Here is an 18,922-nt window from a genome sequence, read left to right on the forward strand (position 1 = left end):
ATTAATGACACCCCTCCCCCCCCCCCCCCATATGCACTCACTGGTAATGGGGCCTGGAAGTGTCACTGTACTTCATGCCGGGCCCCCGTCAGAGCGCTCATCACAGCAGCATCACATCCCGTCGGTCCGGCATCAGGCCCCAGAGATGCCCTACTAGTTGTATTCACTAATGACACAGGTGGGCAGAGCCTATTTTGATGTTAATCAGACTGCGCCCACTTCATTAGTGATTAGAGAATACCAGTAGGGCAGCGCTGGATGCGGAACCAACAGGAGCACTGCTGCCTTCTTAAACAGGTGATCAGTGGAGGTCCCGGGTGTCGGACCCCACCAATCAGATACTAATGACCGATCCTGGGGATAGGTCATCAGTTAAAAAAAAATCTTGGAAAACCTCTTCAATATCAGTTTTTGCTATTTTTTTCACATATTGTTACTTTCACATAATATTGCTTTCAACTTTTTCAAAAAAAAATTTCATGTAAGGAAAAGGCTTTTAGAAAACCCAATAAAATCCATTGGATAAGGCTGTTCATCTCCGTCCTGCAATTACGTAACTAAAACTTGAATTTCCATCACATCCTATCACCGCTCTTGTAATTTAGGAGAATATAACTGTAGCCTCCGTTGTTTTACCAAACAGTTTTACAAAAATCAAATTTCATTTCATAATTACATATTTTGAAAACATCCAGTTCTTAATTATAGCTAAAGAGACGACTGAAATCTGCTAAAGAAAAGTTATAGGAGCATAATTACCATGCAGATTCCGAAAAAAAATCTGAAAATGTTCAGGTTGCTATAAAGCTGAATTGCTCTTAAGTACAGCATCATGGGGAGAGGAACTCATTGTATTATTTCAATGAACTCGAATGTGGGAAATCTTGAATTGGCTATAATAATCTGCCAAGTGTGAGGCTGTGCCGCAAAGGTCAATTTTAGATAATATCTTCATATTCTACGCACTCCGAGTGTGTTCAGATTGTCTAAGGGCACCTGCTTGTTCTGGAGCCCATACGGTTCATCATATTAGCTTCTTTTTCTGCAAAGGCTCAATTAAATGCATTCACATTGTAGCCTGGACTTGAACTAGCCAGTGCATGCAGCGGAGGTCTTATGAATAGTGGTATAATTTACATACCAAACCACCATCTTTCATATGAAAGGGAAGGCTCTAGGGGTAACTTTACTGCAGCCCCTAATTGCTGCAGCAATTCAAGCCAAAATATTAAGGGGTGGGACATAGGAGCCCAATGTCATGAATGCGCAGCTGTCTCTGCTAGACTGGGGGGTTATAGAACTGAGGGTTGTGGCAGAAAAAATTATTTCAAACAGGTCACAGATGAAGCCTTATTTAGGAACATAACGGGAGGAATTTATAACTGATGTGGAGAAAGTGGCAAATTTTGGTGCATGACGTTTTTTTGCACCAAAAATTTCAACTTTTTGTGATTTGTACGCTACTCTGTCCACTTTTGAAAAGTGGGTAATAAAGTGGAAGAATAGTTTGAAGCTGGTCGGATTAGGGTTTCTGGGGCCCGCCAGAAAAAATGATTCATCAATAAGGGTTAAGAAATAAGCCATCAGTGATTATATCCAAAGGCTTTTTTTTCTCCTGGATCTTTGGGGCCCATTATGGTCTGGGCCCACAGGAGGATACGCTGGTGCTCTGGTGGGCCAGTCTGACCCTGATTGTAGACCAGATTCATTAAATGTGGCCTTGTAAAAAGTCGTAAAGAATGTCACAAACTTTCTGGCCTCATGCACACGACCGCTGTTTTATTCTGTGTCCATTGTGCCGTTTTTCGTGATTTTCTGCGGACCCATTGACTTTCAATGGGTGCGTTGAAAACTCGGCTAATGCACCGTTTGCCATCCGCGTCCGTGATCCGTGGTTCCAGTCCGTCAAAAAAAATATAACCTGTCCTATTATTTTCACGGAAAATGGTTTGCGGGCCCATTCAAGTCAATGGGACCGCTAAAAAACGCTGAGGCACACAAGATTGTCATTCGCGTCCGCGATCCGTTTTTTTCCTATCATTTGCATTGTAAACCTGTCTTAGACTTTTTTTTACTTTCCTTTATGTCTGGTGGTCCTCCAAAAATAAAGGAAGACACACGGAAGCAAGAACGGAAACGGATCACGGAACAACGGAACCCCATTTTGCGGAACGGAACACAACAACGGTCGCGTGCATGAGGCCTCTCCAGTAGGAGAGGGGCATAAAAAATGGAGTTACATTGCCAGACAAAAGTGTTATGCACCAAATTCATAAAATAGGGTGTGGCGCAAATTAGGGCAACACAGACTCAGGCAAAAGAAACTTCAGATATTCCGCTCATGGTAAATTCCCTTCATTGTGGCAAACTCACCCCCCTCCCCAAACTCTTAGGCGCCTTTCACACAAGCAAGTTTTCCGCGCATCGCACCCGCACTGAATCCTGACCCATTCATTTCAACGGGTCTCTCTGTACATGAACGTTGTTTTTTTTAACGCATCAGTTCTTCATTGCGTTAAAAACACAGCATGCTCTATGTTCTGCGTTTTTCACGCAGCCCTGGCCCCATAGAAGTGAATGGCGCTGCGCGAAAAAAACGCATTGGATCCGGAAGCAGTGCGAGTGCGATGCATTTTAATGTTGTTTGTAAACCTTCACTTTTTTATCATGCGCGTGAAAAACGCATCAAAAAGCATTGCACCCGCGCAGAAAACACTGAACCACTGAACGCAATCGCAGACAAAGCTGATTGAACTTGCTTGCGAAATGGTGCGAGTTTTCCTGAACGCACCCTGAACGCATCCGGACCTAATCCGTCACGCTCGTGTTAAAGGGGCCTTACAGCAGTTTGGTTTTTTTTTTTCCCTAGTGAGAGGGACATGACTAAGTTATCTCAATAAGGTAACATATGTAATATCTATAGATGAGCGAACCAGACGTTTTCAGGTTTGGCGTTTGGGTTCTGGTGGAATTCCGTTATCATGGAATATAACAGAATTCTATGACGGAATGCAAAACGGAATGCCTCTTAAAGGCTTCTATTTTGCATTCCGTCATAGAATTCTGTTATATTCCATGATAACGGAATTCCACCAGAACCCAAACGCCAAACCTGAACCTGAAAACGCCAGTTAAAGAGTGCCCACATCACCAGTAAGAGAGCAGCTTCGTAAACAGGGGAAGTTAAAGAGTGCCCACATCACCAGTAAGAGAGCAGCTCCATAAACAGGGGAAGTTAAAGAGCGCCCACATCACCAGTAAGAGAGCAGCTTCATAGACATGGGAAGTTATAGAGTGCCCACATCACCAGTAAGAGAGCAGCTCCATAAACAGGGGAAGTTAAAGAGTGCCCACATCAACAGTGCCAGTCAGAGAGCAGCTCCATAAACAGGGGAAGTTAAAGAGCGCCCACATCACCAGTAAGAGAGCAGCTCCATAAACAGGGGAAGTTAAAGAGTGCCCACATCACCAGTAAGAGAGCAGCTCCATAAACATGGGAAGTTATAGAGTGCCCACATCACCAGTAAGAGAGCAGCTCCATAAACAGGGGAAGTTAAAGCCCACATCAACAGTGCCAGTCAGAGAGCAGCTCCATAAACAGGGGAAGTTAAAGAACGCCCACATCACCAGTAAGAGAGCAGCTCCATAAACAGGGGAAGTTAAAGAACGCCCACATCACCAGTAGGAGAGCAGCTCCATAAACAGGGGAAGTTAAAGAGCGCCCACATCACCAGTAAGAGAGCAGCTCCATAAACAGGGGAAGTTAAAGAGCGCCCACATCACCAGTAAGAGAGCAGCTCCATAAACATGGGAAGTTATAGAGTGCCCACATCACCAGTAAGAGAGCAGCTCCATAAACAGGGGAAGTTAAAGAGTGCCCACATCACCAGTTAGAGAGCAGCTCCATAAACAGGGGAAGTTAAAGAGCGCCCACATCACCAGTTAGAGAGCAGCTCCATTAACAGGGGAAGTTAAAAGGTTTCTGTCACCAGATTTAACCCTAATAAGCTAGCTGACATCAGCTAAACCTAAGTAGCCTATTCCTACTTGTACCTATGCCCCCGTTATGCCAGAAATCAAACTTTTATAATATGCTAATCAGCCTCTAGGAGGGGGGGGGCGTTGTTCCTGCTCCTAGAGGCTCCGTTCTCCTACCTCTCTATTCACCTCTATGGGATTGCCAGAAATAGCTGTTTGTTTGTTTTTCGGAACTCCATAGCAGTGAACCGAGGGTGGCTGTGCATGTGCGGCTGCTACCTCTTCACTTCGGGGGTCCCATTTTGGTTATAGGAGCAGGTCTCACATCTGGCATTCATGGCATATCCTACCAATATGCTGTCAATGTCCCACATGGAAATACCCCTTTAATTCCCTTCTGTGCTATTCGGTCTATTGGATCTCCACATTTTGTTCGGGTACAACGGGTCACATTTACAACTATCCTAAAAAAAACTGGAGATGTGACGTTCTAACAGACTATGCAGCGGGGGCTTCGTGTATTCCAAAAGTTTCACTTATTTGAACAGGACCATTCCACACATCCCCCAATGTAGTCTTCTAGCCCTCAGCCCATGATGCTGTCCTCAGGAGCTTGTGATCTGTGTCTAACCACAAGGGGCGCTGTAACATCATTAACGAACTGTACTGAATTAGGTCACCTTCACCACATGTTTGTAACTATACCTACACCAACAGGGACAAGGACCATGTTACTCGACCTCAAAATCAAAAGGTCAAAAAGGTGTTTGCCAAAAGAGCTTACAATCTAAAGTGGTGATGTTATCCAGCCGCAGGTATGACAGTCTACATTGATAGATTCAGCATGTATACGCATTCCTTTAACATGACCTGCAGGAATCTTAAGATGGCCATAAACATAAGAGGATTCATCTGACCCCTTCCCATCCGGACTCAACCATAAACACACATATTGGGATTGGCCAAATGGACTGTGAAACGCTTATCTCCTGGGAGAAAAGAGAAGCCTTCTACTGGTTGAACCAGGTTATTCCCAATATAATGGGGACTCTCACAGTAGATGGCACCAGCATATTCCACAGCCCAGTACAGAGAAGGCCAATACTCATATAGGTGTCTGTCCATCCTGCGGCTCACAGTTTAAGGTTGGTCACACACATTAGACAGGAATTGGTAGGAACCACCAATTTAGGAAGGTTTAACTGACATCTGATGTGTATGGTGGCCTCCAGACTGTCAGCTATCTCATGTGCATGTATATGTGGGGCACTTCTGGAGAAAATCTCCCAACCAGTAGATGTGAATAAAGATAGATAGATAGATAGATAGATAGATAGATACTAGATAGATAATAGACAGAGAGATAGATAGCTAGATAGATAGATAGATAGATAGATAGATAGATAGATAGATAGATAGATAGATAGAGATACTAGATAGATAATAGACAGAGAGATAGATAGATAGATAGATAGATAGATAGATAGATAGACAGGAGATAGAAAGATAGATAATAGATGGATAGAAGATAGATAGATGATAGATGGATAGAAGATAGATAGATAGATAGATAGATGATAGATAATAGATAGATAGATAGATAGATAGATAGATAGATAGATAGATAGATAGATCGATAGATAGATAGATAGATAGATAGATAGATAGATAGATGATAGATAGATAGATAGATAGATAGATAGATAGATAGATAGATAGATAATGGATAGATGATAGATAGATATGAATAGATAGATCGATAAACAGATAGAAGATATGTAGACATCAGATGGCTGGAGACACACATATATATATACTGATATATTTAGCGCATTGAGTTGGGGGAATGGCTGAGATTAGTCGGGGCTTCTCCTTCTTCTGCACTTGGTGTAATCCTATCAGACTGAGGATTTAGTTCTCAATTTTGTAGAGAGCCGCCCGCTGATATCTGTGCTGCTGATGAGGTCCATTCCTCCGATCATGAGATTAGGGCTGGACACCTGAGCAATGGCCGGTGACTGATGTCCTGCCCATGGTCGGGGCAGGGAGGTATCTGAAGGCAGAACTTCTTCTTCTGGTTAGGGATGGACACGTGTATGATTCCTATCTCCTCCTGCATCTCTGTAGGCTTCTTCACGGCGTAGTTTACAAGGAGCAGAAATCCGCAGATCCAAGTGTGAATTCAGGCCATGGATAGAAGTGCTGAGCGGCGGGCTGTATAATACGCCTCCCGCTTATTATTACTATTGTGTCCAGAACATGTGACTGGGGACACAATGTGCACTTCTATGGGCTGCAAAATGTACAGAGAACTTTATCCGAATTTAAGCACAAAACTGAGAAATCCTGACAGAATCCTGAGTGCGGACACCCCGCATCTCCTCCATTGTCCCCGCTCTTTCGCTTACATTTGTTCCCTCCCTGTTTGTATTTCATTTCCTCCTCTTTTTTTTTGTATTTTTTTGTATTCTTCTTCCTTCTCTTATTATTTCTATGATCAGTATTGCTGCTCTTGTTGCTTTCACATGTTTCTCTTTAATCACTTATGATTTTTTTTTTCTTTCTTTCTTTCTTTTCTTACTCTTTTGTTCACGCTCTGTCTCTCACTATTTTCCTCTCCTTTATATTTCTGCCATTCACTATCTGCATTTCTCTTCTTTCTTTCTTTCCTTCTTTCTTTCGTCTCTCTCTCCTCCATATTTCTGTCAATCTCTACATTTCCCTTGTTTTTTCTTTCTTTCTTTTATTCTTTCTTTTTCCCTATCTTTTATTGTATCTTTCTCTCCCCTCTCCTTCTCCCTCTATATTTTTTTCTCTCATTCTATCTACAATTTTTATCTTTCTTTCTTGCTCTCTCTTTCCCCCCTCTCTATCTCTATTATTTGCTCTCTATATTTCTCTCTTTTCTTTCTTTCCTTCTTTATTTTCTTATTCTTTTGTTCATGATCTGTCTTTCACTATTTTCCTCTCCTTTATATTTCTCTGTCATTCACTATCTGCATTTCTCTTCTTTCTTTCTTCTCTTCCTCCTCTATATTTTTCTCTCGCATTCTGTCTACAGTTCTGTTTCTTTCTCTCCTCTCTATTTCTGTCATGCTCTCTACATTTCTCTCTTTTCTTTGTTTCTTTCTCTCCTCCATAGTTTTCACATGTATTCACTCTCTACCGTTTTTCTTTCTCTCCATATCTCTCTTGTATTGTGTTTATTATTACTACAGATAATGCTCCTAATAGTAATAATAGAGGAGGTGTACTTTACATGCACCCCCTGCACACTGCACATGTATGAAGCTGTGCCTGGTCTCCTGCACATGATGAGCTTCATATCCCAGTCCAGATCCCACTTCATGACCATTGCTTCCAGTGATCCCAAATGTAGCAGTCATCCCTGGGTTCTGGCTCCTTCCTACTCAGCTCAGACTGATGGCAGTGCCTCCTGTACATGCACAGGGGGAGCTGGGGACTATTACAGGCTGCCCTCCCCTCCTAATACAAGATAGACTGGGCGGGGACTACTACCCCCTCCCTCTCTGAGACTGCATCACACGCACCAATTCTAAATCAATGCCAACACCACTGCCAGCCCAGTGCCAAACACTTGTCCTTGTGATCTGCAGTCTAATAACATAACTAGTACTGCAGACTGGCAACTGTGTGCCCATGGTAAGTGTGCAGTAGGTGTGCCAGTTACTTCTAGTCGTCCCCCTCCCCCCTATCAGCAGTATATCAGGTGGACCTGAGCTTCTATACAGTCTTTAGGATGTGTGGTCGAGTGTATATGAATTAATATTAAGTGTATGGAGAATTAAAACAAAATCAATATTGATTTTAAAATTGACTCCCATTTTCTATTATTCTGGGTACTCTGCATCATCCAATCAGATCATACAACTTTCTATGTGCCAGTCATGCTGTGATTTGTAGTCCTACAGCTTCAGAGAGACAACAGATCACATGATGCCTCACTGGTTGCTACCATGCAATGGCTCCAATTGTGTAGTCTTTGGAGCAGCTTTGATCACAGTGAAAGTCATGTATGAGGAGACATCTGAGAACCACACAAAGGCCGGAGAACGTGTCCGCATTATCATAATTGGCTCATTTCCAAAGTGAACACAAGAGGTCGCTGTTGTGATCCAATCCTGGAAATATTGTCTAAATTGTTAATCACCAGGTTGATGTTCACCACAAGAATCCAGATCTGGAGTGGCTTCCAAAAAGAGAGCAGACACATGGACAGCAATAGACTGCCAGGGCCTCAGCAGAAGCAGGGTATCACAGATGATGGATAGGAAGATAGATAGATAGATAGATAGATAGATAGATAGATAGATAGATAATAGATAGATAGATAGATAATAGATAGATAGATAATAGATAGATAGATAGATAGATAGATAGATAGATAGATAGATAGATAGATAGATAGATAGATAGATAGATAGATAGATAGATAGATAGATAGATAGATAGATAGATAGATAGATAATGGATAGATAATAGATAGATAATGTATAGATAGATAGATAGATAGATGGATAGATAGATAGATAGATAGATAGATAGATAGATAGATAGATAGAAAATAGATAGATAATGGATAGATAATAGATAGATAGATAGATAGATAGATAGATAGATAGGTAGATACAGATATATAATGGATAGATACAGGTAAATAGATAATAGATAGATAGATAAAAAAAAAAGATCATTTGTACATGGATACTACAATTATATCCATCTATCTATTGTCTATGTATCTAATATCAATCTATGTATATAATCTATCAATTTCATATCTATATATCTAATTATCTATCTCCTCTGAGGTCAGGCAGAAATCATTTCCTATGTCTTGGAGCTTCATATGTAACCCAGATAGAGTATGGTCTACACACAGACTGGATACAATGTATCACACAGACTGGATACAATGTATCACACAGACTGGATACAATGTATCACACATGTGCAGCCTCTGCTCCTGGACACTATTTTATTAAAAGACACAAATGTTCCAGTTTGTTATTTCTTTTTCGCAACATTTTAATTCTCAGACTTTTCATATAACCGACTGTGAAAATCTTGAGCAAACAAACGCCGAGGAGGTCAGTGGTCACCTCTATTGTCTGTGGGACAAGTAAGACGGAAGCAGTTCATGGCCTAAGTCCACAAAGACAGGGACCTGCTGTCTGCTCCTGAGACTGGCCACCTAGACTGATGGACACAGACAGAAGGCTGCAGATGACCACCGTGTATCATAGATAGATAGTAGATGGATAGATAGATGGATAGATAGATAGATACTAGATAGATAGATAGATAGATAGATAGATAGATGGATAGATAGATAGATAGATAGATAGATAGATAGATAGATACTAGATAGATAGATAGATAGATAGATAGATAGATAGATAGAGAGATACTAGATAGATAGATAGATAGATAGATAGATAGATAGATGAAAGAAAGAAATGTCAGATGAAACAGATAGATAAGTAGATAATAGATACAGAAAGGTAGACAGACAGACAGACAGATTCAGCAGTGATGTACATCTGTCAGTAGGAGACCTCCATATCTGCCCGTGATGTCGGATACTATGTGTGTGGAGTATACGGGCTTAACCCCTTAGGTGCCGTGTTGTGAAGCTGCTTTCATTCAGGGGGGTGGCCGTTAACCCTTTCGCCGGCTGTGAGTGGAGGGGAGGGGTCCCGTAGTGGCTCCAGGACCTGTAATGTGATAATAAGGCCAGCTGCTGGGTGCTGGGCTCAGCCAATCAGCCGCGGGCAGCGCTGACGTCACCTCGCCCTACGTCACACCAATGGAGATTGAGCTGAGTTGGAGCAGAGAAGTTTGAGTAAAGAGATAAGGAAGAGAGTGTGTGATCAGCACTGAGTCCAGCAGCATCAGAGGCAGCACTGCAGCCGGGGCTCCTGCACCCAGCACCCCTCCTCCACCTAAGCCTGGGTGCCCTGCAAGCTGACACCATCACACTGTGGACCCTGCACCCACTCACAGACATGGGAGACATGGGAGACCCTCCAAAAAGTAAGAACACCCTCTACTATTATTATACCCATGTGTGCACTCTGCCTGCTGTCACTGTGCCTGGGTGCTGTGTGCAGAGCCTCTCAGCCTGGCCAGTGGGCAGGGGCTGCCCTGCATGTCTGCTGTGGAAGTGTGCCCTCCTCTGCCTGGCAAGTGGTAGCCACTGATTGTAGTGAGGGCAAAGGGCAGATCCAAGTGCAGTGTGTGTACTCTATGTGTATGTGAAGTCAATGTATGTGTGTGTGTTTATGTATTATTGTGTGTATGTATGTGTGTTTATGTGTAGTGTATGTGTACTGTAAGTATTTGTGTGTATTGTATATATGTGTAGTGCATGTGTGTATATCTGTAGTATATATAAGTGTGGTGTATATGTTTATGTGTAGTGTATATGTATAGTCTATATGTGCAGTGTATATGTGTACTATTTATGTAAAGTCTATATGTGCAGTGTATATGTGTAGTTTATATGTGCAGTGTATATGTGTACTGTATATGCGCAGTGTATATGTGTAGTTTATATGTGCAGTGTATATGTGTAGTTTATATGTGCAGTCTATGTGTATATGTGTACTGTATATGTGTAGTTTATATGTACAGTGTATATGTGTAGTTTATATGTGCAGTCTATATGTATAGTGTATATGTGTACTGTATATGTGTAGTTTATATGTGCAGTGTATATGTGTAGTTTATATGTGCAGTTTATATGTATAGTGTATATGTGTACTGTATATGTGTAGTGTATATGTGTAGTTTATATGTGCAGTGTATATGTGTAGTTTATATGTGCAGTCTATGTGTATATGTGTACTGTATATGTGTAGTTTATATGTACAGTGTATATGTGTAGTTTATATGTGCAGTCTATATGTATAGTGTATATGTGTACTGTTTATGTGTAGTTTAAATGTGCAGTGTATATGTGTACTGTTTATGTGTAGTTTATATGTGCAGTGTATATATATGTGCAGTTTATATATATATATATGTGCAGTTTAAATGTGCAGTGTATATGTGTACTGTTTATGTGTAGTTTATATGTGCAGTGTATATATATGTGCAGTTTAAATGTGCAGTGTATATGTGTTGTGTACATGTGCAGTGTATATGTGCAGTGTATATGTGTTGTGTATGTGTGCAGTGTATACGTGCAGTGTATATGTGTTGTGTACATGTGCAGTGTGATCCAATGTGTTGTGTCTGACAGCAGTCATTGGTGCTCAGAGGAACATATTTAGTTTTTTATATTGTTCAGAACTGTATACCTGGAAATATACTATATAGGTATATATATCATCCAGTGCACCGCCAATATTGGTGTCATAATATGCACACGATCAATGACTGTCATTTTTTTTTTATTATTATTATTATTATTATTATTATTATTATTATTTCCTATAACACTTAACATCGAAGCTTATTTGACATTTCTTGCTATACTTTCCGCCGCAGTCCTCTCACTGCAGCCTGCAGAAGAGGAGCCCCCTCATGTACATGATATACCGCACCGTCAGCTGCCGTTCACACCTGTCCCTTCCCTTGCAGAGAAGCGGCTGATGTCGCTGTGTGTCGGCTGCGGCAATCAGATCCACGACCAGTACATCCTGCGGGTGTCCCCGGACCTGGAGTGGCACGCCGCCTGCCTGAAGTGCGCCGAGTGCAACCAGTACCTGGACGAGACCTGCACCTGCTTCGTCCGGGACGGGAAGACTTACTGTAAGCGGGACTACATCAGGTAGGTGCAGCTGGGGCCCGGCAGTCAGCCATTATTGGATAGTATGTGTCTGGCATTTTCACAATATTTACTTCTTAATGATTATACATTTATTATTTTTGCTTCTGAATTTTCTAATCGATATTTTATATTAATAAAATATTGTATTTAATAAAAACTTTACCATAATACAGATACTATATATACCGTCCCTATATTATACTATATATATATATATATTATGCCATACATACTTTATATATACTTTATACTATACATACATTATATATAGATGCAGGTAATTAGTGGACACCCCCGCCCCCCCCTACCCCTCTTATCTCTTATCTTATCTCGGCTGATGAATTTGACAGAACAGATCAAATTGCTCATCATCTGCCGACAAACAATTGGGATATTTAGATAATGGGGAACTGCTTCCTTCCTCCCCTGAAAATCTGCAAACTGATAAAGAGGCAGAACTGGTTGTGTCCCTTCTGTGTCTCCGACTGGGAGCCGCAGTTTTTTTAATGATCCTGTATTTAGTGATAACAAGAAAAGCCACAAAATAACAGCTTTCTGCCAGATCTAATTCATGAATAAAATGTGAACGAATCCGGCGAGTTTTATTTTCGCCTTTCGGATTATTTGTTGCTGGAGCTTTGTAGAATAAATCAGCGACATTTTAAGAAATAATAGTAAATGGGAAAAGTTAGAATATCGAGCGCATCCAGGGAAATAATAAGTAATAAATATATAATAATAATATATATATAACCCATGTGTATTTTATGGTACAGACATTATATCCTTCTCCATAAATTATTAATAATATAGGTTTTTAGGATTCATCGAGATTTTAGAGTAAAGTTTAATGAGACCTTAATATTCTGTGTGTAATATTATCTGTAGATGTATTGTACGTGAGGAAGGTAGGTGGGTGGATAATGGACAGCTAGATCTGAATCCAGGTACTGTGTGTGATGTCCTGTGCCCGCCTGTGGTGCCCTCTGTCTCCCATGTGACTGACCCCTCCTGTGCCCGCAGGTTGTATGGCATCAAGTGCGCCAAGTGCTCGCTGGGCTTCAGTAAGAACGACTTCGTGATGCGCGCCCGCTCCAAGGTCTACCACATCGAGTGTTTCCGCTGCGTGGCCTGCAGCCGCCAGCTCATCCCCGGGGACGAGTTCGCTCTGCGGGAGGATGGACTGTTCTGCCGGGCGGACCATGATGTAGTGGAGCGGGCCAGCCTAGGGGCCAGCGACCCGCTCAGCCCCCTGCACCCCGCCGGCCGACCCCTGCAGATGGCAGGTACTGAGCCCCCCAGGAGGACCCGAGCCTCCACCACTGTGCTGCTGGGAGGAGGGGAGGACACAACATAGAGGGCTACATAGAAAAAAGAGAATATATAGATCAATGTATACATTCTATATCTACCTACCTATCTATCTTTTTTTTTATTCTTCCATTCTATCTATATTTATTTATTTTATTTATCTATTTATCTTTCTTTCTTTTCTTCTTTTCCCTCACCTCTGCATGTATATAATTATTATTTAAGTGCAGGTTTGGCCTCATTACCCCCCATGCTAATAATGCAGCAGCCCTGATGCCCCCCCTGTTGGGTCGGGTTATATTTAGGGGTGGGGTCACCCCCTCCCCCAGCAGCTGTATATCAGGATGGACTTGAGGAATGAATGCAGATCCTTAGACTGTAATTTTAAACTGTCAACAAGCTAATCTCCAGTAATTGCAGCAGCTCAAGTGATGGAGCAGCCTTCTTCTTCATCTTCTTCTTCTTCATGACATGGGGGTACCTTGTACCTGCAGGGGGGCTCCTGGGTGCCCCTGCCTCCCCTCACCCTGCACACTCCAGCACAAGGATCACATAGCAGAGTCTGGATAAACTGCTTGTTATAATCCAAAAGGACATTTTCCAGCCCATTTCTGACTAATTGAAGGGAGATTGGATACATTTAACCAAATCTACTAAATACCTCGGGAGTGGGTGGGGGGAGGCCCCTGCCCTACCTGCCTGGCACTGCATGCACCCGGCCCTGAGCTGAAAGTCACATCCAGCTCTGCTATACTGAGCTGAAAGTCACTGTATCTCCAGCAAACACTGCACATGTGCTGCACTTTATGGTCGGATCTTATCAGCTTAGCACAATATTGAAGGAGAACCAGTGTTTGCCTATAGTTATTGTATTTTCTATCAGCTTGTAGCAGTCCTGTGAATAGCACCTCTGATAGCAGCACCAGGGGCACACACTCATGTCTGATGTCCTATTTATTTAGGCATGCTCCACAGAGAAGGTTTTGTGAAAGTATGTGCCTCCAGAGTCAATAATTACACTCATGTGGAGGCCTGGGCTTCTCTGCTGCAGCCAACCATAAGTCAAGGGTATAGGCAGAATACCTGGGAATGTATTGTGCTTCATTTCCATAGCCATGTAGTTTTCTATCTGTGTGACCTATATTACACGGGGAGACATTGTAGAGGATTCTGTACCTGGCATATTGCTCTAATATTGCACATTATTTCATTATTTTTTTTCAGCATGATTGCATATGGACACATGATGAAGTATATGGCAGATTGCTATACTTTACATTGCAGTCCATTGCTGATGCACTATTTCTTGTACTTTACACGTGGACATAATGTGCTACATTACAGCTGGATACACTGCATAGACTGTAGTGTATTCTGTATTGCTACACTTTATTACACTTTATTGCACTAATATTGCACTTTTTTTTTGCACCTTTTTAAATGATTGCATATGGATTCTTGCTGTACATGAGAGGTAGATATTGCATATTGCATTGTATATATTGCATGTTATACACTTGTGATATTGCAGTCTATAACATACAGACAAGTGGTTATTCTGATAGATTTCATATATGCTATATTACATACAGAAGCATGGTTATTTGCTGTATATTGATGGATTCTGGTAGATTTCATATGGACATAATGTGCTATATTACAGGTAGATACATTGTAGTGTATTCTGTGTTGTTACACTTTACTAGATTGCATATTGTCCTAATATATTATAGATCTTTTTTGTTTTGCACATTTGTAAATATTGCTCATGGACACATGCTGTATACTGATACATGAGAGGTGTATATTGCATATTGTCCTAATATATTATATATTTTGTTATGCACATTTATAAATGACTGCTCATGGACACATGCTGTATACTGATACATGAGAGGTGTATATTGCATATTGATACACTTTACATTCTAAACAGATACATTTGTAATAGGGCAGTCCATGACATAAAGACACATGGTTATTTGCTGTTTAGTGGTGATTTCTGCTGGATTTCATATAGATATAATGTGCTGTATTACAGGTAGACACATTGTAGTGTATTCTGTATCGTCAGATTGCACATCGCTCTAATATTACACAGGTGTATATTGCATATTGTCCTAATATATTATATATTTTGTTTTGCACATTTATAAATGATTGCACATGGACACATGCTGCATATTGATACCTGAGGTGTATATTGTATATTGCTCTACTTTACATTCAACATTTCAGGTTGAAATAGTGCAGTGTATTACATGCAGGCAGATAGTTATTTGCTGTATATGGACAGAATGTATTATCCTACAGATGTTTTATTAGTAAACATTTTACATGACTTGCCTTTGATATACTGCAGTGTATTTCGTATTGAAACATTGTTTCATACATTTATAAATTATTTCATACAGATACATTGTTACATATTCCTGTAGGGCACTGCCAATGATGAGCACAGTATTTGCTTTTAATATGGGCTTAGTAAATAAAAGGCATGAAATAACAGTAATCTTACTAATATTTTTGGAGTTATCTTAAGACCAATTCCTTCTTTCCTTTTACAGCAGAGCCCATTTCTGCCCGGCAGCCAGCCCTCAGACCCCACGTCCACAAACAGCCAGAAAAGACCACCCGGGTCAGGACAGTTCTTAATGAGAAACAGCTTCACACCTTGAGGACCTGCTATGCTGCCAACCCCAGGCCTGATGCCCTCATGAAGGAACAGTTAGTGGAGATGACCGGCCTCAGCCCCAGAGTCATCAGGGTTTGGTTCCAAAATAAAAGATGTAAAGACAAGAAGAGAAGCATACTGATGAAACAGCTCTCGCAACAGCAACCCAACGACAAAACGGTAAGTGAAGACTGGCCCTACCCTACCTCACCCACAGGGGGCGCTCCCCACAATATGTAATTCGTAGTGTGTAGTCAGGTCTCATTGTACAAGGCAATAGTGGAACTTCTTATTAACTGCTTTATTCTTAGCATACAATGCAAAAAACAACAACAAACAAACAACAATTATTTGCATTATATAAAGGATAGAGTTTATTTATTTATATTTTTTGCATTGCTGCAGAATTATCATTGATATTAAAATATTTCCTTTCCTGGTGATATGAACTGTAAAAAGAGCTGAAGAGATGTGACCTGTGCCTGTCTGTTTCCTTGTGTTCTAGCATGCTGAGCTGTTAAAATTTTTATCTGCACCTTTATATTTTTGGTAATTTTAATTTCCACAATAAATGCATGATATTATTATTATTATTATTATTATTATTATTATCATTATTATTATTACAACTGCTACTACTAATACTACTACTTTTATTACTACTTCTATTATTACTACTACTAATTCTAATACTACTACTACTACTTTTATTACTACTTCTATTACTACTACTACTACTAATTCTATTACTAATACTAATATTTCTACTGTTATTATATTTCTAATAGAATCTTCTATTGTTGGTCATTACAGCTCCATATAAAAATTATCCCCACTGCTCCATTATTTAGCAAATATAGTTTTGTATATTATAGTTTGGTATTTTGTGTTGCATTATCAAAGAGTGTTCATTATTGAATGCATTTTATACCAGTATAGTGCATTATGTGATTTGATATTATATGGTTGTATGGGGAAGAATTGCATTATTGTATAACATAACAGTGCATGCCATAGCACCCATAAATGCTGTATAGGGCAGCATGGTATTACCAAATGCATGTGATAGATGGATAAATAGATAGATTAAATATTAGATAGATAAAGAAATAGATAGATATTAGATAGATAGATTATATATTAGATAGATAATAGATATCAGATACATAATAGATAGATAGACAGTATAACCTTAGGCCTCCTGCACACAAACGTTTTTTTTTTCGTTTACGGGATGTTTTTTGCGTTCCGTATACGGTCTGGATACGGAACCATTCATTTAATTGGTTCGTAAGAAAAAACCTTAATGTCCTCCGTATGCATTCCGTTTCCGTATCTCGTTCCGTTGAAAGATAGAACATGTCCTATTATTGCCCGCAAATCACGTTCTGTGGCTCCATTCAAGTCAATGGGTCCCAAAAAAAAAACGGAACACATATGGATATGCATCCGTATGTCTTCTGTATCCATTCCGTTTTTGCGGAACCATCTATTTAAAATTTTATGCCCAGCCCAATTTTTTCTATGTAATTACTGTATACTGTATATGCCATACGGAAAAACGTAACGGAAACAGAAACAAAAAACGGAACAACAGATCAGTTTAAAACGGACTGCAAAACACTGAAAAAGCCATATGGTCGTGTGCAGGAGGCCTTATTGTATAGTATCTCTGCTGTTTGACACAGTTCAGCATTTTCAGTAGTACACATATGGCATGGAGATTATATAATACCCAGCATATGATGTTCTTAGTATGGTGCTGCATTTTATCTTTGGTATGCTATCGCCTTTACAGTGTATTTTAGTGTTATTATATTACCTTTTGCTCCCTATTTAATGTAGAATAGACAAAAAGCTTGATATTGCAGAGCCTTTCTGTAAGTTGCAGGTTACAGTGGCTGTGAATTATTCTATAGGTTGTACATGATCTAGAATGGTTGGTCCTGGTCAGTGAATTATTCTATAAGTTGTACATGATCTAGAATGGTTGGTTGGCCCTGGTCAGTGAGGTTTGGGCCTTTCTTTGAGGCCTGCATGGACTGCCAGACGGTCCCTATTGTTTTATTGTTCTGACTGTGCAGTAATTACAATGCAATGTCCTGTCATTACAGAATATTCAAGGGATGACAGGGACCCCTATGGTGGCTTCCAGTCCCGAAAGACACGACGGTGGATTACAAGCAAACCCAGTAGAAGTGCAAAGTTACCAGCCCCCTTGGAAGGTCCTCAGTGACTTTGCCCTGCAGAGTGACATTGATCAGCCGGCCTTCCAGCAACTGGTGAGTGCTGCTCATTTTTCTCAGGCTGAGGACATTTGTGGGAGAATTGTCCTACATAGACATATAGAAAAATACCATATGATCTTGTGTAATATTACATTATATTATAATGCATTGCTCAATAAAATAAGATTTTGCATTTGAAATAAATAGGCCAAAATGCATGTACACACATAATATACAATTATTTCAAATTGTATTACCTGTGTCTTCCATCATACTACAGCAAAAAATGTATAGTAGTCATACCTACTGCATAGCCATATAGCCATAGACCTGCATGCTGGTCCTTGTAGTTCCATGTTACAGGCCAATACTCCTCATACAGAATATTTATCTGTAGATGTTGATGTTATGCTTTTGTGTCTGGAAATGCCTTTCACACTCTTTTTCTTTTGTCCTGCTTCTAATTGAAGACCTGTTTCTCGCAGGTTAATTTTTCAGAAGGTGGTCCAGGTTCCAATTCTACTGGAAGTGAAGTGGCCTCCATGTCCTCCCAGCTCCCAGATACCCCAAACAGCATGGTAGCAAGCCCAATCGAGGCATGAGATCTGGGAATGAACTCTATGGTCTCCCAACCCAACCCCTCTTTTTTTGTATTACCAAAAAAAAAAGGGACATATATTGGCTTGGACTTCAATAAAGTATTTGATGACCTAGCTTAATGCACCAGAGCACCCAGGATAGTCCATCTGATGCATAGAGACCATCTGGTGAAGATGGCATGGTAGCAACACTGTGAAGACAATCATGGGATCTTACTAGGATTGAACAGTATCCAAAAAAATGGTTGCATAGGAGCATTACCACCACCAGTCCAGGACCAAGGCCTAGAGGATTTATATCTGTGGATCTCCAACAACATATGTGAATAATGTA

At 40.5% G+C, this 18,922-nt stretch overlaps 1 protein-coding gene across 1 annotated transcript; it reads left to right on the top strand.

Moving 5' to 3' along the window:
* The first annotated feature begins 9,917 nt into the window (after window positions 1-9,917).
* On the top strand, window positions 9,918-18,718 carry ISL1 (ISL LIM homeobox 1). Its single transcript, XM_044292488.1, has 6 exons — window positions 9,918-10,035; window positions 11,587-11,776; window positions 12,800-13,062; window positions 15,655-15,941; window positions 17,876-18,043; window positions 18,475-18,718. Exons 1-6 carry the CDS (start codon window positions 10,008-10,010, stop codon window positions 18,589-18,591), a joined length of 1,053 nt encoding a protein of 350 aa, XP_044148423.1. The 5' UTR covers window positions 9,918-10,007; the 3' UTR covers window positions 18,592-18,718.
* The last annotated feature ends 204 nt before the right edge of the window (window positions 18,719-18,922 follow it).

The sequence above is a fragment of the Bufo gargarizans genome, chromosome 1 (genome assembly GCF_014858855.1).
Source record: "Bufo gargarizans isolate SCDJY-AF-19 chromosome 1, ASM1485885v1, whole genome shotgun sequence".
NCBI classification, from domain to species: Eukaryota; Metazoa; Chordata; class Amphibia; order Anura; family Bufonidae; genus Bufo; species Bufo gargarizans.

Bases quoted from the DNA above. Each gene is read 5' to 3' on its own strand.
- ISL1 (XM_044292488.1), top strand. From the start codon at position 10,008: ATGGGAGACATGGGAGACCCTCCAAAAA. The intron at 10,036-11,586 runs GTAAGAACACCC...CTTCCCTTGCAG, and splicing joins CATGGGAGACCCTCCAAAAA to AGAAGCGGCTGATGTCGCTG. The intron at 15,942-17,875 runs GTAAGTGAAGAC...CTGTCATTACAG, and splicing joins AGCAACCCAACGACAAAACG to AATATTCAAGGGATGACAGG.